General features: G+C 44.0%; 2 protein-coding genes across 6 annotated transcripts in view; one reads left to right on the top strand and one right to left on the bottom strand.

Annotated features, from left to right (window-relative positions):
- Positions 1-1,243: 1,243 nt before the first annotated feature.
- Positions 1,244-5,807, bottom strand: cldn2 (claudin 2). 3 transcript variants are annotated; one of them, XM_035624119.2, is made up of 2 exons: positions 4,021-5,807; positions 1,244-3,046 (listed from the first exon to the last, which is right to left on the bottom strand). In XM_035624119.2, exon 2 carries the CDS (start codon positions 3,036-3,038, stop codon positions 2,232-2,234), a length of 807 nt encoding a protein of 268 aa, XP_035480012.1. In that variant the 5' UTR covers positions 3,039-3,046; positions 4,021-5,807; the 3' UTR covers positions 1,244-2,231. The 3 variants fall into 3 exon arrangements, with proteins under 3 accessions (XP_035480012.1, XP_035480011.1, XP_035480013.1); XM_035624118.2 differs by lacking the exon at positions 4,021-5,807 and adding an exon at positions 3,332-3,492; XM_035624120.2 differs by lacking the exon at positions 4,021-5,807 and adding an exon at positions 3,338-3,488.
- A 4,164-nt stretch (positions 5,808-9,971) lies between these two features.
- Positions 9,972-20,878, top strand: part of clip2 (CAP-GLY domain containing linker protein 2) — a 38,899-nt gene continuing 27,992 nt past the window's right edge. Inside the window, exons 1-2 of one of the 3 annotated variants that reach the window (XM_035626436.2) lie at positions 9,972-11,399; positions 13,545-13,773. In XM_035626436.2, coding sequence (XP_035482329.2) covers positions 13,659-13,773 — 115 coding nt within the window. In that variant the 5' untranslated portion in view covers positions 9,972-11,399; positions 13,545-13,658. Of the gene's footprint in view, positions 11,400-13,541; positions 13,774-20,878 lie in introns of all 3 variants that reach the window. The other 2 variants (XM_047330493.1, XM_047330494.1) reach the window with 2 other exon arrangements.

The raw sequence follows: 20,878 nt of genomic DNA on the forward strand, positions 1-20,878 counted from the left end.
GTATTGAAATGATCAGTGTCGCTCATTTGCCCAGTGGTTTCTTTTTTTTCTCTTGATCATTTATCTCCAGTTTTAACTAAAATACAAAACTTAGTCATAAGCCTGAGTCAGATCAGCCTCAAATTTGTTAATAAAAATAAATATGACATGTTCAAATAGACCAATCCCAGTGTACAGGTTAAACATGAAGGTCAACTGTAATTTATTATTATTATTATTATTATTATTATTATTATTATTATGAATGCTTCTTTTAGAGACTCGTGTTTAAATCAGCGGTCGTTCTCAGTGTGGACACTGGGTGGAGCCCTTCAGTCACAAGAGGCTTATCAGAGCAGAATCCACTCAGCCACTAGAGTGGATTCTGCTCTAATAATGAATTTTTGATAAAGACGTACAAACCCTCTAATGTCACGCATCATCTTGCCGTCTGTCCTCACGCCGACACTGATCATATGCTGCAGCGCCGAGCAGTAAATTTGAAACGTTGGACGCTTCCCTAACGACGACTTAAGTCGTCTGATTCTTGAGGGGAAATGTAATGTTCACGAAAATTGGAAAAAGTCTTTATTTTAACTGCTAAGTTGCCGGGGACAGGATTTAACCCGTACAGTAACCATGTTCATTTTAACGGACAAACTAGTATTAACTCAGCATAATAATTGTGAGTAAATCACTGTCAGGTGTTTGTTTTATTTTGTATTCTGTGCAGCAGGAAACGGGGGATGTTCACTCTACTCTCCTGGTTGTACAGATTGTATCTGTGACCAGTGCTGTTTTTTGAGTATCATGTTTGTTTTTCCTCACAGCCTCACTGTACACGAGTCCCTAAGTCCACTTATCTCTGGTGTTCTCTCGGTCGAGTTCAGCTCCTCAATCTCTGCGACTGTAAACTGACCCAGTGAGCTCGTGCGCCTCAGTGTCACGGTTCCAAGCGCACACGTATCGATCGGACTATAGTTGTGGCTTTGTGTGTTCAGGCTTTGTTTGTGTCGACCGTCTGTTTGCCCTCAGCTCAGGGCCGTGCCCTTTTTTTCTCCCTCCAGACTGTAAAAAAAAAAAAAAAAAAAATCACCAGTTGACAGCATTTATCTGTCAACAAGCGCCTCATAGGAAAAAAAGTCCTTCGTTTGCTGCGTGCACGTTTTTGTTTTTTACTTTACAATTGGAATTTTAGTAAGTTCAGAGCGGTGACTTGGGCAATTCAAACCAAAACAAAGCAAATCAAAAGCAAATCAACACCTGCAATGTAAGAAATATTTGCGTTTATTTCCAAATAAAAAATAAACAAAAAAACTTTTTTTTTGGGGGGGGGGGGTGCAAATTGAAACAACAACAAAACAAGAACAATATGAGGAATACAACATTCATTGTTTGATGCATCGAGTCATGTGTTCCTCCACTCTCACGGGTGCATATTGATCCTCAAGACGAAAAAGTAAAACCCATTGTTTTGGTTTCCGGAGAGACGCATCATCTTCACACTTTGATATTAAGGCACAGTGACATTCGACAGCTTTGGAAACTTCCGTCTGGAATTACAATCGGGGACGCGGTTACATTCCGATCAGGTTCCACCTCAGTCCAGTGGACCGACTGGCGATCAATAGTCGGCTGCGTGTGAATGTAATCTGAGAGTTTCGGGTGATACAGTACAGTGTGAGAGGAGTTCCGCAGGGTTCAGATTAGGAATGTCAGCAATGTTTTCACCTGATGATTGAGTATCATCAGCGCTGGAGGGTTTGAACGATTCAACGTTTCCATGAATGTTTTCACATGCAGGTGTATTCAGCTATTTCTGTATTCAGCTATTTCTATATTATAATATTTTCTTCTGTTTTATACAAATTGTTTTCACACATGTAGGACTTTTTCACTAAACAAATGAGTTGCTCATCATGAGGTGATGCGATATAACGAGTGACGTCCTGCACGTTGTACAGTGTTCAGGAAAGATATTTGTAAAAAAAAGTTTTTGCAGTCCACTTGTTTTGTGGCTGTCATCGTAGACACTTTGAACTTTGTCTCCTCCTCTGAAATGCCACAATTTCTCTTTATCTTAAAAATGTTCTAAAAAAAAAAGATAATAATTACAGAACATGAAGAGGCAGCAGGTTATTGCTCCGTCGGGCATATGATGACAACTTTCAATTAAATACACCGTATAAGCATTGAATTGAATTGAACGCAAGTTGCTGTGAGCTGTGACGGGCGGGGGGGGGGGCGCAGCCTCAGACATATCCTGTGAGGTCATATCCTGCCGCCATGTGCTTCTTGGCCCTCAGGGCACTCGAGTGCGAGCCGTCGCTGGCACTGCGAACCTGTGTCTGGGGCGCGGACATGTCCCCGGCCTGCAGGGTGGGGTTGCGGTAGACCTGCGAGGCGGTCCGCACCCCTGCGGCGGGCACGCCGCCTCCCGCTGGATACGGATAGCCTCCTCCGTGCCGTCTCCCGCCCCGCCCGCCGCCCCGCTCCTCGCAGCACGACACACACAGCATCCCCCCTCCCAGCATGGAGACGAGCGCCGAGGCCAGGCCGACAAACAAACACTCCCCGAGCTCAAACTTCATGCTGGACGGTATGTTCGGCTGGTAGAAGGTCTGGACCACCTCGTGCGTGGTCCAGGACACGGGTATGATCGCCAGGAAGCCCGCGGCGAGGAACAATCCCCCGCCGGCGCCGGCCACGCGGCTCTTCGTTGCACCTGAGCCCTCCAGGCAAAGAGTGCACTGCATCCCCAGGGCCGCCATGGCGACCGCGAGGACGGACAGCACTAAGGAGATGACCATGAGGGCGCGGGAGGCCTGCAGGTCGGAGGAAAGGGCCAGCATGGAGTTGTACGTCTCGCACTGGAAGGCCCCCGTGCTCTGATAGACGCACTCCATCCACAGGCCCCTCATGTTGGCCACGGCCGTGACAATGTTGGAGCCGATGTGGGCCGAGATCTGCCAGTAGGGCAGCACCGTGGCGACCATGGTGCCCAGCATCCCCAGCAGGCCCAGGAAGAAGCCCATCAGCTCCAGAGCCATCGACGCCATGGCAACGACTGTGGTGGAGGAGACCCAGAAGGGAAAAAGCAGAGACGCAGAGTTAAAGCAAACGGATCCGGTAAACTGTCACAAATTCATAATTTCACCTAAATGGAAGGAGGTCGTTTCATGTTGACCACTGTTTGAATTGCAAAAATAGCTTTGAACATCATCTGTGGAAGCGAATATGCTAGCTAACAAGACAGAGCGATTGGATCCAATTGTGCAGTTTAACCATTTTATTCATCAGATTTCTATGCAGGTGTAAACCTCCCATAATTAAGATTATTAATGACCCTGACCGTAACTCTAGCAAGCGGCGAAGCGATGGACCAGCTCATTCTGACCGCGTCGTCACTACCAGGTCGTCGGCCTCACGGACTGCGTCCGTCTCTGCGGCTGGTGGTCAGGCGACTCGCCTCGGTGTGTCTGCTAATAATTCGGATGGGATTCTTAGAGGATTCACTACCTGTTACATGCGATGACGTCACAGATCACGTGCGTGTGCGTGCGTGCGCGCCTGTGATCCTTTGATCATCGGACAGGGATGACCTCGCGTTTGTGTTCATAATGGAACGTTTCATTTTAATTTTTTGGTTTTTTTATTTTACAACTGCCCGAAATTCTGATCACCCTTTCGTAATGGCTTATGGAATTATGTACACACTCTTGTGCCTTTGCGTTTTTTTTTTCCGTTTTCCAATTTATAAACCTTTTTTTTGCTACGAATAAATTTCTTTTTATGGTGACGATTCATCTCGCGGTTTGTCGGCTTGGTTCCATCCTCCTTATGCGAGGAGTGTAATTATGGATTAAGGATGCCGTTACATCATAATTTCCCGGAACTTTTGGATTGGTTGCGACCAGTTCAGTCGTTGATTGACCTCCAAGGTGGTTTGCCCGTGATCTCCCTCGTAACAATGCAAAGTTCAAGTCATTTCCATACGGCGTCACCGCTGCAGTGATATGCACGTAATATTCCTGCGATTACCTGAGAGCTGCAGCAGGACGAGGAGGTGGAGGATGAAGACGCAGTAGACGCCTGCGGGCCCTGGAGCAGGTTGCACTCACCGCCGCCGGCCGCTCCTCCTGCCTCTTCAGTACGAAAGAAAACAAGAAAAACCCTCCGCTGTGTCAGACTCCGACTTGCTTCCCTCAGAGCTCACTCTACCGTCTGCGATTGGAGCCACAAAGAAATCCAACGACCCCCACTTCCAGATCTCCGTGTGCTACCGCTCAAGGAGAAACACACTCGACACGACTTTGTGATGGGTATTGGAACTGTCGCATGAGGTCTTTCTAGGCCGCTCGCGACCTCCGTGACCCCGGACAAGGGACGCGGTCACTTGTCTCCCTGCACATCGTCTCTCGTCTCTCGTCTCTCGTCTCCGGTCAGATGTTCTGCTCTCAGAGTCAGATCTCACGTCCCTCATCCAGACCTTCACCTCCTGTCACACACACACACACACTGATACTGACACTGACAGCTCGTGACACACACATCCGCTTGGCCAGCCAGGTTAATCATTCTCTCATCTTTTTCCAAAACAGACCTTTGGCACTTGATCGGCAGCAGCTCCGTCCTGAAAAAAATAAAAAAAATAAAAATTGAACGGACCCCTGTTACAGATAATCTCTATTTTTTTTGGGGGGGGGGGGATAGTTGAGTCAAATCTGGCTCATTAAGCACGAGATTTCGTGATCACATGCTGCGTTGCTTGTACAAAAATAAAAGAGTCGGGGCTCGCTCGCTGCGGAAAATCTGAAAAACTGCTTATATGAGAGGATTTTATTTTTGTGTGTGATTTTAATTAAAAGTCGCCCTGAAGCAAAAGGGATGGAGAGGGAGAAATCCTCAATCCTTTTAAAACCCCCTCTTCTTATTTTCCGTTTAATTTGATCTCGTGTCGTTCTTGTTTTACATCAATCTCATTCATAGGTTTTTCACTGAAGGTGTTTGTACGCTGCTCTTTTCAACTTCCTCCTCTCGACGGCTCCCGCGCTTTTTCTTCTCAATCCTTCACTGGCTCCGTCAGACGAGTCACAACTCTCAGTTCATTTCCAGCCTGTTCAGTTTATTGTTCGTCTTATTTCAAATGGTGTCGTTTGACTGGTAACATTTTATTTTTTTGGCCGAATCCCAAACAACTCAATAATTATATATTTTTTTTATTTTTACAGTATTTGTTCTGCAGATAAACTTCTGGAGATTTCAATCTGAACTTATTTAAAGTGCTGTTTTCTGTCGAGTCATTTCACTTAGCGATACCAGAGTCCGGCTATAATTCTACTCTGACACTTCATGCGAACACTTACAGTAATATCATCACTGAAATACTGAAGTCAGAAATAACGTATACATAAAAAAAACACTTTTCTATGAACAAAACCAAGTGTTTAGAATCAGCAGAGAACTTTCCCTGTTTTCCTCAGGAGGCGGGTGAATGGATGTAATAGATCCCAAAGATAAGCCTGAAATGAAAAACCATTACAAAAACACCCGATAAGAGCATTAAAGCCATTGTTTAATCGGGCTGATAATCAGAGTTATTTGCCTTTTTGGTTCACATAGTCATTAATTCCTCTTGGTATTTGAATCCTGAACAGTGACTCCGAAGTCTGGAAGGTCGGGATCCAGTGAGCGTGGGAGGATTTCTCGGCAGGCAGAGTTCTTATTTACTCATACAGTTTTCAAGGAATAGTGTGTCTCTGACTCATTTTTATTGTTACTGTTGATTTTACTGTAAATACTCAGGTCAGGCCTCCAAAATCCCACCTAAATCAATTTGATTCATTTGTTTTTTACTCGTTTTATTCTTTACTACAGTCTACCCGTCCTATGTGACGGACTAAATGCAACTGTGTTATAAACACATGGCATGAATTTGATTCTGGGGGAGAAATACTAAAAAAATATATATTTTCATGATTGTTGAATTAATTTAATGGTTTTGCCTAAAAAACAGTCCAAATTAAAGATATTAAGTATGCGCAGCGCAGTAATCAACTTTCAAACCGCACCGTGTGTGATTTATGTGTAAGTGTGTAGAATTTCAATTCTTCTATGTCGACTGTTATAACTTTCCAAATTTCCCCAGGAGCGGCGACGAGGTCGTGACCTCCGTGTCGTCACTCCACCTAATGATTTACAGCAACATACTGTAAATTTACAACTAAACATTTTTGATTTTGTTCTAAAGCAGAAATGCTGTTGTAGTGATGATGTAAATTTCATAATATAGTTATAGTAATATTATAAATAATGATTTAGAATTATTGGTCGATTACAACTTCTCTGTCACGCTTCATCTAATTCTTAGCCGTCGCTACATTAATGAGAGTTTCCTTAAAATTAAAGCAATGAACATTTAACTAAATTTTTTTGTTTCATTTGGAATTTATATTAGCTTATTTTATTATTTTTATTTGTAATTTCTGATCTGTTTGAAGGAGGAGGAAAAAAATAACCTGTGGAATTCAAAATGGAGACAGACCCATTTGTAAATGGAATAATGAAAAGTAGAATTTAAAAGTTTTCTTTTTGAATTATCTTTTGATTCTGTATAATCAAAAAAACGAAATCATTATTTCACCATTTAAAAGACAGAACGAGGAATTAGAATGCGTTCGTTTCTCTGCACTGAGTTCATGAATGTATCATTTAGATGTACATCAATAAAAATCAATTAACTAATGAGGTAAATGATTATTTTGATGGCACCTTTCAGACTCCGTACCCAAAAAAAAAAAACTTGTCACTTTGAAAAAAACGTTGGTGCCTGAGTTCTGAAACAAAAGCATCAAGTCTTGGAAAAAAAAAAAAAAAAAGAAGAAGAAGAAGAAAGATCATGAACACGTACCGCGTCAGTGAAGCTCCAGACGACAGGTGAAGACCCCTCGTCGGTCACAGTCATCGTCATCTGCGCCGTGTACACGTGCCATCGGAGTGTGTGTGTGTGTGTGTGTGTGTCAGTCGTCGGTCGTCCCCCAGTTTGCTGCTGATCTGGATCCTGAGGTCCGACCCCTTCGGCTCCTTAATCCCTGCAACCGGCCCTCACATGGCAGCAGCATCATAATGGGATTAGCCTTGTAAATCCAGTCACTTCCCCTTAATGAGGCGAAGTGAGAGGGCAACGTCCACACACACACACACACACACACACACACACACACAGCACACAACACTGAGCCATTATTACAAACCACAGTGGGGCATTTATCTGGAAACGCTGCATATCAAGGAGGCAGCTCAGGTCAGCCGGCGGCCCGGCCCACCCCCCCCCCCCCCCCCCCCCGCTTTTGGTCCCTCATCTTTGTTTGACCTCAGTAGCATCCATCCATCCATTATCTACATACCGCATTATCCTTTCGAGGGTTGGTCCGAATCTGGATTCGAAACCAGGAACCTCCTTGCTGTGACCTGACTTTGTACATAATGTCCTTCCTACACTCCTTCTTAAAGTATTCATCTGTCGCCACAACGGTCTATGCGCCCGTCTGGGGGAGCAAACAATATTTCAAATCATTGGCTCCGATCGTTCCCTCTTTCAGTTTTTCTATGAAAAAGACAATAACGTTGGAATATATCCACTTGAACAGATGAACTTGTGGATGAATGTCCTCACATAACCAGGAAGCAAAGGCCTCGTCCGGGCTTCGTCGCCATGTCGACGTCTGATTGTTGCTTTAAAATAAACTTCTTCCCTGTCGTTTGTCGATTTTTCCCCCGAAGTCCAGGTCATAAAAAGAAAAACATCCCCTGAAGTGTCCACATACTTTTGACCACATGCTCTGAAAATGAAACACAGTGCCAGCAGAGGGAAAACTACTGTAATATACGACCATAATGTCATATCATTATCCAAAGACATTTAACAAAGAGGTTAAAGAAATACAGAAGTCCACCGAAGAAAATCTTTCTTCAAATGAATTAAAAGCGTGGAAATCGTCAACATTGGCAGATACGAGATATTCTCCCAACGCCGAAATAATCAGTAGTCAGGTTTTTCACAATTTTCTTTTAGTAATCTAAATAATATTAATCATCTAAACCTGTTTTTTCTTTTTCCTGTTCATTTAAAAAAAATACAGACTGAGGGCAAATGACAGAAATAACAGGGCGCTTTGAATATAAATGTGAATATGTTCAAGCAATAGGTGTTAACGTGTTTTAAGGAAAAGATGTGAATGAAGGAAAAGGTTTGGTTAAAATACATAGAATACGAATAATAAGTCTCCCTGAGACGGAGGATTGTAGTTCCTGCCACTAGATGGGAGTAAAGAGTCTCAATTAGGAGAGCGAGGAATCCTGGAGAGTTGGGTGGAGGTTGGAGGGTTATGAGAAACTTCAACACCTTTAATTTTCTTGTGTATATGTGGCAGCAATTTTTCAGATGTAATCTTGAAGGATCGAGAACAAAACAAAGGCCTCAGGTGCGTCTTTAATAATTGTTAATTATTCCCGTGTGTAGTTCATTTGATCCCACACTGCAGTCGTGATAGTTGCTATGCGAAGAAACTATTCAAAAAAAGAGCAGGGATTGATTTCATTTTTCATCTTTGATTTACACATGACAAAATAAAAGTCACTCTGGAGAGAGAGTGGGCGTCCGTCACAGCCCTGCAGCCTCGGGCTGACCCCGTCTCAGACTGACCTGCCGTGTGTTTATCATTCAGAGCGCGCTGCGTGGAGCTTGACCCGTTAGTCAAGGGTCACTTGTTATCCAGTGATGCTGGACGAGGTGGTTGGAGCACAGACGGGCCCTCAACACAACCCGACCCCTGTGGAGCCGTCGCTGAAAGAAAAACGCTCTCCAATGTTCCCGAGTCCAGTCAGGTACGTTTACGTATTTTCACTCTCAACCAGAATGTGTGGCTGATCAGATTTTAAACTTTTTTTTTTACTTTAATTACAATTTTTCTGTTTCCCAAAACTGTACCCTGCAGGCGCCCAGTATTTATCAAACCACCAAACCCCATGAAGTCTTGTCTTTCTTCTTCTGTACCAGTAGGAATCAGGGACTCTTGTACTGGTTCCTGATTCATGCGCATGTTGACACAACACCAGGCACAGAGGGAACCAGGATCAGCTGTTATAAGAGCATCAATTGTTCACATATCAGTATTAAAATATCAATAACTGAATCACTGGACATCAAATCCTGATAGTAGTAATCACAAGGAAACGATATGCTTTCTAAAGTATAAGGCCTTCTACTCAGTTTGTATTGTAAACGGACACATTTGAAAGAATTTTTTTGACTCTGGTGTTTAATAGATCGCATCATGTTAGGTTTACAGTGGAGATATTGCACATTGTTTTCCAAAGGCGTCTTTTGTCCTATAGATGCTTTTGGGACAGTATAATTCAGAATAATTAGCATAATTCAGTACTTTACAGAGCTTTAGAGCCCTCTAGTGGTCACTACGTTTCAAGTAGAACCCCCCCTTTACCAATCTTCATTAAATTTTTTCTCTTTTTAATGTTAAATCTCTTATTGGCTAAAATATATCGTATTTTCAAGGTAGGTGAGATCATATCATAAAATATCAGAAACCGCTTTTTAGTTCGGCTTATGCATACTTTTGTTTACTGTTATAAAATTGGGACTTTTAGGATTGCTATGCCAGATGTCTTCCAATTTGACGATGTACTGTATACAGACTTTATTCTCGAAATTCAAAATGGAACAAAAATCAATCTTCCTCTTCTCATTTTTTCCCTCATGCCTGGTCGCCAATACTCGTCCGTAGATTTCTGATCTGAATGGAACAAGACGACATGAAAAATTAAAGAATTTGCATTTAAGAATATTATTATTGAGCTATTATTTTTTATTATTTGATGTATTATTATTAAATAAAATCATATTAAAGAAGACAATTATGGAGATTTAAATTTCTCTCTACTGTGTGTAAAAAAAACATTAATATGTAGCTCTTGCCACAAAATCTGCATCTTTATTAATTTTGTTCAATTACAAAAAAAAATATTCATCATCACGAGTTAAGTACAATAAAGAACAAAAAAAAATTATAAAGTGAAATCTGTTGCAGCGGATTCTCTATTTCGCGGCTCAGCTGTCAAACCGGACCCCGCCCTGGAGTTAGACAATCTAACCAATCACAGGGGTGTTAAAGGCCGCGCTGACCAATCACAATCTTGTAAATCAAACCGGAAACGCCAAAGAGATCCATGTCCGGCCCCACCCACGGAAACTAACAGAGGGAATATAATGAATCGCCCACGCGATTATTGGGGTTCACGACAGCTGATTATGAGTTATTATCTTTCCTATACACACGATATCGTCCAAATGTGTTAAATATAACTTCAACTTGCCTGTGACCGGTTTAAGTAGAACCTTATACCAAATTGCGTTAAGAATTCTCCTCATTTAATCTTTCTCGGCAAAATGTCGAAAATGTGTGGCTTTTTTCTGTGAGTTATGAGTTTATTATCAAACGCTATGAGCTGCTTTTCAGTTCGGCGTGTGTGTTTAGTGTCTTACGGCACTTTATCAATGTGAATTCGGACTTTAATGATCACTACGCCACGTGTTTTCCCATTGGAGGGCGTCGATTCGAAGGCGGACACGGAACACAAGGAGTCGCCCTGTAAATGTGGCGTATTGCTTCGAAAAAAAGTTGTATTGTGGATATTTTTCAAGCCGAATTCAAAATTGGCGTCAGTAACTAGGAATGCCTCTGAGTCGAGCTCTGTGAGTCGAGTATTCTTCACCGATACGTGCGGGCGAGTTGAATCCGCACAATTTCGAATGTAGTTCCGTCACGGAGAGGCGCTCGCCCTTGTCTCATCTCTCCCACAGGAGGCTCTGCTTCCCCGACAACCCCCTTTGTTCAGTGCACAGTCGGTGGGTTGAGTCAGCGAGAGGAGAGGGAGGCTGTGCTTCAGAAGAAGAAGAAAAAAAGAATCCGACAAGAGCCAGAGGCAAAAAAAACAACATATATATATCTGAGTTCAGCCAGGAAGCCAGACGACAGGGAAGGTGCGTTCAAGTGCTGTTGATGCTGATGCTGCGGTTTCTTGCTCGGAAACCGTCATCAGAGGGAGCCGGTGGTTCGGCCACGGAGACAGCGACACATGTCTGCCTTTTTTTTTTCTCCCGGTGGGGGTGAGCTGCTCCGGCTCCGGGTCCTGAAGGAATGAACCGGCATCCCGACCACTGATCCTCCTCATCCTCCTCCTCATCCTCCCGCTGCAGTCGTCGCCATCATCCACCCGATCTGATCCCGCGCCGGCTCCAGCTCCTGCTCGGCTCAGCATCCATATTTGCATCATCCCAGGGAGTGGCAACCACTGATCCCACTTCCTTTTCTTGCTCCAGGAGAGGAAACAAAATTGAAAAGTTGAGTATTTTCCACCTCCTATTATTATTATCATCATTATTAATGATGATAATAATAATATTTTGTATTTTATGTTTTTGCTGTGAAAGTGCTTGAGGGGTGTTTTGCTGGAAGTGAAGGGCAGTGTGTGTGTGTGTGTGTGTGTGTGTGTGTGGACCACGTTGTCGCAGTATAGCTACAACAATGGATCAAACCGGCGTTGTGTTACATTTTTGGTGGAGGTGCGCATTGTCATCCCGACGCCTTCAGGCCTCTGTGTGTATGTGTGTGTGTGTGTGTGAATTGCTCAGGATAAACCTCAGCAGTCGGTACTTGCAGGCCTCACCTTTTTTTCTTTTCTTTTTTTTTTGTACTTTAATCCAACCAAAACCATCTTTCTCTACAGGTCCAATAGGTCTGAATAAACATGCTTCCCTTCTTTTTCTTTCCCCCATCATCTGTGTGTGTGTGTGTGTGTGTGTGTGTGTGTGTGTAAACAAATCATAGGGGGGAAAAAAAAAATCTGAATCTGAAATCTGCTTTTTTAATTCCAAGGGTCTGGTTTTTTAAAAGCCTCGACCACACGTGTGTGTGTGTGTGTGTGTGTGTGTGTGTGTGTGTGTGTTGTTTATTGTATTCAGCATTTAATGGCATTAAATCTTCTCGAACGGCGTCCGAGCCATAATTTGTAGGCCGGCGTGCTCCACTTGGGTAATGCCGGCCCCTACGTTGGCTTCCTGTCACATTCACAGCCTGTGGGGGGAAAATTGTGATAAGTTGACCATGAAAAAAAGAAACGCACGAAGAAGCGGGGGTGTTGTTAATGGAAGTGGGATTTGCTGTGACGAATGTGGTGATTAGAAACGTCGAAACGATGTCGGTTTTAAAGGTACAATTGGAATTTCCGGGTGTTTAAATAGTCAACATGGATGAAACTAATGTAAAAAAAAAATGACTTCAATATATGTCGGCTTTGGTGCGTAGGAGTTTCTCCGGTCTACTACAGAGTTGGGGCTCTTGATGAATATGCTGAGGGCTGCCTGCCTTGCTCAGGGGCACTACAGAAGCAGTGTGGTCGTGGTTATGACAATGTGGGAAGGAAGCACAGACCTCAATGGTTACTGTAATGTGGAAAAACAGAAATTGTTTTTGTTGCCACTGTTCCGAATGACATGGCGGAATTTGCGTCTGACTCGGAAATGTGAACAAATCCTTATATGGTTCTATGTCTCCCCCCCCCCCCCCTGCCAAGGAGACTCTGTGATTGGTTCGGTTTGTTTGTTTGTTTGCAGGATTACTCAAAAATAAATCATGGACGGATTTGCATGAACATTTGATGAAAGATATGTCTGGGCCAAGGTAACATGCGATAAGATTCTTCAACCATAGCGAGATGATGGCAAAACTTTTTGAATCATATCTTCACGAATGCTTTTGCATTTACAAGAATATGTAGGTCAGATGGAGATGGAGAATATACTATTCGGGTGAAACAGCATATGGTAAGTGGTAAGTTTAGCTTCTACAGTCTTATTGACCCCTCAAAGAGCTCACCCATTCACGGAGGGTCACTATTTAAGGGTTAAGTGTCCTGCCCAAGGGATCGAACCCCCGACCTTCTGCTTGGTGGACGACCCTCTCTATCTGCTGAGCCTTGGTGGAGGTCTGCACTCTCTGAATGAGTATTACTGGTGTATTTGTTTGCAGGATTACACAAAAAATCTGCTTAAGAAATGGATTTCTGGAATTTGTTACGCTTATTTCTCTTAAGCAGATCCGCAAAGTTAAGCCTAAAAACATTTGTTACCTTGGTTTTCATGTAACATAATTACGTAGGAGTGAAGACGAGACAAGAAAATCCCTTCAGGTTTTCCCAAAATTTGGTCAACTTTGAACGCATCTAAAGTTTGTACAAAATGTCAAATATGGACATTTCCAAGTAACGATAAGATTGTAAATTGGCTACATGTTATGCACCCTGTTAACGTCTTGCTCCTGTAGTAAAACAGTTGTCCATGATTCTACATTGTCCCCAACAGATGTGGAGGTTTCGACGCTCAAGCGTCCGCTTGAAGCTTTCAGCTCAATCGCCCCTTGTATATTCTTGTCAATTGCTCCCATATGTGCGACCGCCTTATTCCCTCCTTTCCGTCTTTATCCCAGCAGCCCCGACATGGAGAGCGACAGCCACCACTCCCACGTCTAGTGGCCCTCATCCGCAAGCCTTCATCACCCAGGGAGGAGCTCCCAGGTCCCAGGCCATCTCCCTGCCACTGAAGAATGAACATGCTCAAGTCCAGTGGACTGAAAATCCCTGGCCGTGGGCCCAAGCATTCCAGCCCAGTGGGGAGGACCTCAGCGGGTGGAACGTCCAGCCCCGTCGTCCCTAAAGACAGTGAGTTACCTCCTTCTCTCCCGGCCCCCGTGGAAAAGCAGGAGGAATTTCTCCTCTCTTTCCCAGTCATTTCTCCTCATCACCGGAAGTGGGTCAGACCATTTATTTGTGTTAATGACTCACTGGAGCTTGGCTGCGTTATATTACACAAACACATACAGAAGCTGGGACGTGTTTTCTTTTGAGCTTCATCTCCCGGCGTGTTCACAGAGGTTCTCCAATGCCACGCTCTCTCCAGTCTGTATTTATATAGAAAATAATGGATAATAATATTCATTTCGACGGTATTCACCTTGGCTAGTTTTTCTTTGTCCTTTCTCTGTCATCTGAATAGTGGTTAAGATGTTAATGCCATACTTTGTGCAGCTTCTCTACCGGGTGATGATTTCCTTAAAGCCGCAACAGGCAACTTTGGTGCCCCTAGTGGTTCCAGGTGGTATAATAGTTTGGTCGCTGTCGCAAAAGACGCCGCACTAGCAAGACGACGATAATGACCATAGACTGTATGAAAATGGACGTAGCCACCGCGTCTGGAAAATGAAGCCAATGCGGAAGGTGCCTGGAGCCTGTATTCTCTGGAATGACCAGCAGAGGGCGACTCCACTGGTTGCAAAAAGAAGTCTGTTTCTAGAGAAGTATAGAAGTCAACGCCACTTTGGAGATAATAACAGAGGAGAAGAAAGAGCTGCTGTTTTTGGCTGTTCCGCCGTTTCCAGAACGGTGTCCTCTCCCTTGTTTCGTTGACACAACGGGTGACGCGGTTCCATTTTGCCGTAAATCGAGCAGTAAATTTTTTCCACGAAAAACCCCTTATTGGTGGCCAAGACCACAACACGGTCGGAACAAGGCCTTAATGGGACCAATATAAAGCACGGATGGTGTCGCATTTCTACAGTCATTTCACTTTGCGATCAGTTTTGACATAGTTGTCTATTCCCGCTCTAAGCTACACTAACTCATTCTGATCTATACGCAGTGGATTAAATGGTGAGAAACAGAGAATTATCACTCCACTCCTACTGTTTCCTCTTCGCTCCGCTGAGCTTCTTTTTTTTTTTTAGCATCGTCCGGCTCATAGTTTTGGTTTTACGGCCCACAGCTCTACTGTTTTGGTTTGCTCACACACCACAGAAGTTCTCACTGAAAAAGCACCAAACAGGAGACAGACATGTTTAGCGCTCAGCTGGTGAACGTACCGTGGGAAAATAGTGATAATAATCCGCGCTATTTGAAACTATATGTTCATGACCTGTGTTCCAAGCTTTTACGTCTTTAGCAGGAACCAAGGGTACAGACAGGGTGAGAAAAGTTGAGACGGACTCATGACTTGATGGGTTTTGGTCCTTTTTAATGGGATTCGTTAACAATAACAAAAAATATATTAAATATCATCAGGCTTATCATTAATCAGAAACCTGAAATAAAATTGTGAAGATGTGGACACACATGACTTGAGCGACTGAAGAAACTGAAGGGGGGGGGGGGGGCGGAGAAAAAACACTGAATCACAAATTACAGCCCCTGTCTGGGGAAAAAAAGTAATCACAGCTGTTCTCACTCTAAGATGCAGCCTCAATGTTTTGTCCTGCCCAGTTTCAGCTCACACGACAGACACACACACACACACACACACACACACACACACACACACACACACACACACACACGCTGGTTCTGTTTCTGCCAAATTACAGCTTCACCACCAGCCGAAGTGGTCGTGACAGAAGAATATAGTGCGCCCGTTGTGTGTACAGTATGTGGGGCCTTTTATCAGAGTGACTCACGGTTCACGTCCAATGTGGAATTTCACGAGGGCGAAGGAAGAACCAAAAAAACAGCCCCACGGCTAAAAGTGCACGACGCTGACGGAACTGAATCTTACAAGGTTTCTAATAACTCGAGTGCACCGCCGGCAACATTATTTAATATTATGTTACGGTTATGTTATCACAGGGGGCAGAACTAAGCGGCAGCAGAATCGTTTCCCCACTGCGGCTCATATTCGCTCGGATGTGAACCCTCTATATGCTGTGATTGTAAAATTAAAGGGGCAGTAGGCCATTTTAAATCCAATACGTTATATATATATATATATATATATATATATGTTTCCTCACGGTCCGCTAGCTGTCGGTTCTGTGTGCGCGGCGGAAAAAAAAATCCAGCCCTGGCTCAGCCTAAACTGAAAACAAAATAAAATCATGCAGACCGCACGACGCTGTGTGTGCAGTTCGCAAACATCACTCCCCCTTTAATTATATATTACTGGATGAAGAGGACTTTTACACTTCTGTTTCAGACTTCCGAGAATAAAACTTTGGACACGATGTTTGCACCGAGTGAAATAATAATAATAATAATATCTGTCGTTTCCTGTAAATCTGTGAGCATTTTATAAACTCCTGTGGTTTGTTGAAGCCTTTTAAACACACTGTGAAAGAGAGTCAAACACAAATTGCACATCTGTCATGCCTGAAATCGCCCTGAACTCGTCCATCGCCCGCCGGCTCGGAAATACTCTAATCCCTTAATGTTGCAGGCGGGACCGGGAGCCCCGTCGCCCCGTCGCCCCCGGCCTCTCCGTCAGCTGTTACCGTCGGTAGCTGTCGTGTGACGAGCGCTCCTCTAAATTCCTGCCTGTGGTTTTTAAAGAACAGTTCAAAGTTCCGGCTCACATCCTGTTTATCCGCGGATGTAGCGCTGCTGCTTCCAGCTGCCTGTCAAGGAAGCTGTGATGATCACGGCATCTCATCATTCATTGGACTGATGGGAATGTCCGCTGTGTTTGGAGATACAAGGGATTGAACGGCATCAACATCGTCTTTGCAGATATGTGAAAAGGAACTGGGACACCTTAAATTCAAGACATCTCCGGTAGTTTTGAGAAGTTGTAACCAATGGCGACCCACTGTGACGTCACCCGTTTGTTTGTGAACTGACATTTCGAAGCCACGAGTTTATTATTTTGACCAGCGCCATCTTGAGGGGATTTTTATGGAACCAGACGTAGAAATTGGCGGTGTGGTCCGACTGAGAGCTCGTCCAGTGCGCGCCCACCTACACCTGCAACCATGCACCGGATGGACGGTACCAGCTGTCAATCACGCTGTAACCACGCTCCATAATTTACTAAAGGAACATCACGCTGTATTGAAGAAGATTTCAAATTAGAGATATAAATCAAGTGAGAAGTTGAGTCATTTTCTCATAGACTTCTATAGAGACAACCAGTGGAGTCGCCCTCTGCTGGCGATTCCACAGAATACAGGCTCCAGGCACTTCCTCATTGGCTTCATTACTGCGTCCATTTGGTTGTAAGTGAGTCTCAATTATCTAGAAATACATTTTGACTAGTAATATTGTAGGTGGAGACATGCAAACATATAATTAAGATATCTTAAAAGGTGCTAAATTATAGATATCAATGATGGCTTCTTGAATTTCAAAATGGAAAAATCTAAGAAGAACAGGAAACGCTTGCACACTTGCTCAATGAAGAACATTTGATGCAACATTTTGGTCAAAGACCTTCTCCAGTCATATGCTCACATATGAAGTTAACCACGTTTTATATACAGAAGGAAGAACTAAAACATTACAAGCTTTATATGAGCTATAAAACGATAAGATCACATTTATTAGCTCAGTGGAGGTTCAACTATGTGAAAAAAATATAGAAAAAGGGGGGAAATAAGAATGAGAAATTCAGCAAGTAGACGAGGTGGAAATTTGTTGATATCACATTTCAGAGAGTCAAAACTGAACCGTAAGAATATGTTCATCTTACAACTGATCTGTTTGCAGTCACTAGTCAGATTACAAATAGAAATACCCATAAATATCCTTGTACATGTATGAATAACGTCTGGCATATGTTTGACAGTCAGTCAAATCCTGCTGGGGTTTTTTTATAAGGAAGATGCTCCTTTGTGCTCGTGATTCATTTTCTGGTTTCTCATCACATCCACTGGACAATCGGTGAGAGGATGCTGATGCCTCACAGCGAGAACACACAGGGATTAGTTTCCTGCCCCAGATGGTCTCAACACTGACCCCCCCCCCCCCCCCCCCCCCCCCCCCCCCCCCCCCCATGCCCCCCCCCCCCCCGGGCCCTCGTCCTCCAAACCTCCAACCCCCATGTTTGTTGGTTTTGGGCCGTGACGACTGTGAGAAGGGGGCCACGGTGTCGGAAGTTGGCAAGAGTTTACTTCACTAAATTTAAAGGACTGTTGAGGAAGCGGCTGCCGGTGGGGGGGACGGGGGGGGACGGGGGACGCGAAAGGGGGAAAGTGTATCCGAGCCGTTTCTCTTCCTCTGCTTTTTGAAGTGGAAATATCTGGAGCTGTGTGCCACCGCTCGCGATGCCACGTCTGCTCTGCTCCCAAACCTCGGAAGAGGAGCAGCTCCGCCGCGCTCGTAGGCTCTCGGCGTTTTGCAGACGTGCAGCGCTTTTGGAAGTTCCGACTCTTGGAACTTTGCAGACGGTCTGTACTTTTAGCGCACGTCAAAGGCCAACGTGTATAAATCCACCTCTCGTTCGTTCCCTTTTCATTTGAAGACTTTGAAGCGTATTGGGCGGCAGCGGGAGAGTGGGACGATGGGTTTTTAAATCCAGTCCAGAGGCGTCTGTGCACTTTGTTGTACAGAGCAGAGCTTCATGGGGGATTTCAGACAGCCACTGGAGTCCACACAATTTCCGAAAGGGGACATGTGTGGGAACGCAAATGTCCAGACGTTATCCGGAAACATTTCCTGCCATATGATGACAAATGTTTGGTTAATCTAAATAAGCCAGTCTGGTCATTATCTCACGTCATGATGACGTCATTCCTGCCGTATAACTTTAAATTCTCTACAAGCTTTAGGTCGCGTCTTCTGTCCGATAGGATACAGAGATACCTGGAATTTTTTTTTCTTTGAATTCTGCTTGACGTAATTTTTTCTTTAACGTTTTTTAAATTAGTCAGGTTTTATTTTTAAATTAGTCAGGTTTTATTTTTAAATTAGTCAGGTTTTATTTTTAGATATTAAAGGAAAAGGTCGCTCAGTATAAACACCCAAATCAGTGATTGGTTCATTTCAGTCATTTATATGTCCTTATCTCACACAAATGATTAAATAGTGGATTATTAACTGAAGTGCTTATTCTTGTATGTTCTGCATATTTAGGACATACAACTTCGGGGTGTCGATTCCCTCAACGTGAAAAGCTATATAACCTGAAGGCACAAATGCATTTGAATGCAAACAATTGAAAAAAAAAAAAAAAGGCAAAACATTCAAGCTCAGCCCCCTTCCATCTGTTACCCTCTGTGCCGCACAGCCGTTCAACGCCGCCGCCACAACCACTGCTCAGAGATGACAACGCAACATCAGCCTGGACCTCACTAATAAACCCCTCCCCCATTTAAAACTAAAGACAACAAGTTAAGGAACCTAATGTGATCGTCATTGTGGAGAATGATCACAAATGAGGAGAGTTAAAGAGGTGTGTGTGTGTGTGTGTGTGTGTGTGTGTGTGTGTGTGTGTGTGTGTGTGTGTGTGTTTGTGTGTGTGTGTGTGTGTGTGTGTGTGTGTGTGTTTTTGTGTGTGTGTGTGTGTGTAACCAAAGTAGGGATGGATGAGGGGGTAAATGGGGGGGGGGAGGAGGAGGAGGGAGGAAGCTGTGGAGGTTTCATTGTGCTGAGCCGATGAATAGTGGGATTCAGATGGTGGTGGGAGGAGGCCAAGCACAATAGTGAAAGTAAGGGCTGTGTTTCCAGTCTTCCTTCTGCCGAGGATCCTTTTACCCCCGTTCTCCCGTTGCTGCGGCAACACAAATCATGGGTTAGCTGGGGTTTTAAATGCTACACTGTTTGTTTTTTTTTCTTTCTCTTTTCTGGTCGGCTTCACATGTTGCACCGGTTTAACCCTTTCAGAAAAAAGTGTAATTAGCCGCCTAAAGAGATATGTAACCGTATGATTTCAATAGTCCCAAAACACATCAATCATTACATTGGCCATTATTCGCTAATTGCAGCTATATTGAACTCAGACAATGTGGATAATAAAAAAAATGAATATTGGCATCAATATATTTGATCAATTATCAATAATTTTTTTATAGCATCAAATAACTAATTAAAACCAAACTTATCAGAAACATTCACAACTGAATATACCGGGGTGTGATAAGAACTAACTAAAAATGACAGAAACAATCTCGTGTACTTTGATTTTCTTAGTTTGGTCCATGTCCCATCTGCTCAAATGGAGGGGGGCGGGGCTTATGGCCCTATACTGCAACCAGCCACCAGGGGGCATCAGGTTAAACTGTCAAGGTTCATAATGGGAAATGCAGTGATTTGGTCTCTTCGCGTGGTATTAAGTTCATCTGTAAATTTACCTTTTGTGCAACCGTATTCAACACGACGTAGCAAACCTGGCGACTCACACGGAGGTCGGGTCCACCTCATGTAACTATACTTAACTCAGTACTTCTAAGTTGACCAAAAAGACATCGGTTCTTTGTTGCAGGTGATTATACATGTATGGACACATAGTTATGGACAGCATATTCAATTTCTGTGAATAAGTTCTTCTAAATATTACACAATACGGCTTTAAAGAAAGTGTTAAAATTCCCGATCGACACCAAATTTGTATGGGTTTTGTCCAGACTCATGTTCCATCCTTCCACCAAGTTTCGTGGAAATTTGTTCAGCAGTTTTTAAGCGTAATCCTGCCGACAAACCAACCGACCAACAAAGAAAAACATAACCTCCTCTGTGAGAGAGTCGTTCACACTGTATCATCGAGTCAACAGCCTCCTATGAAGTTTGTTCCCATTTACAATTGTGCAGAACGCGTCTCACATCAACAACATATGGCAGCAATTGGGGCATAAAGCGCAAGAAGCACAGGGGCCACCGCGATGCCCCCCGGCCCCCCCCCCCCCCCCCCCCTCTCTCTCTCAGGGTGTCGGGGAGCAACAGCCCTGGCACCAACCGTCCCCTGCGCAGGCACACATACACAGATAAACACACAGACTTTTTACTGGCGGCGTGCGGCCGGCGCGGCAGACCGCGCGCTAATGGCGCCCTGCTCGGTTTACAGGCTGCTGCG

This window comes from Scophthalmus maximus, chromosome 2 (assembly GCF_022379125.1).
Source record: "Scophthalmus maximus strain ysfricsl-2021 chromosome 2, ASM2237912v1, whole genome shotgun sequence".
Lineage (NCBI taxonomy): Eukaryota > Metazoa > Chordata > Actinopteri > Pleuronectiformes > Scophthalmidae > Scophthalmus > Scophthalmus maximus.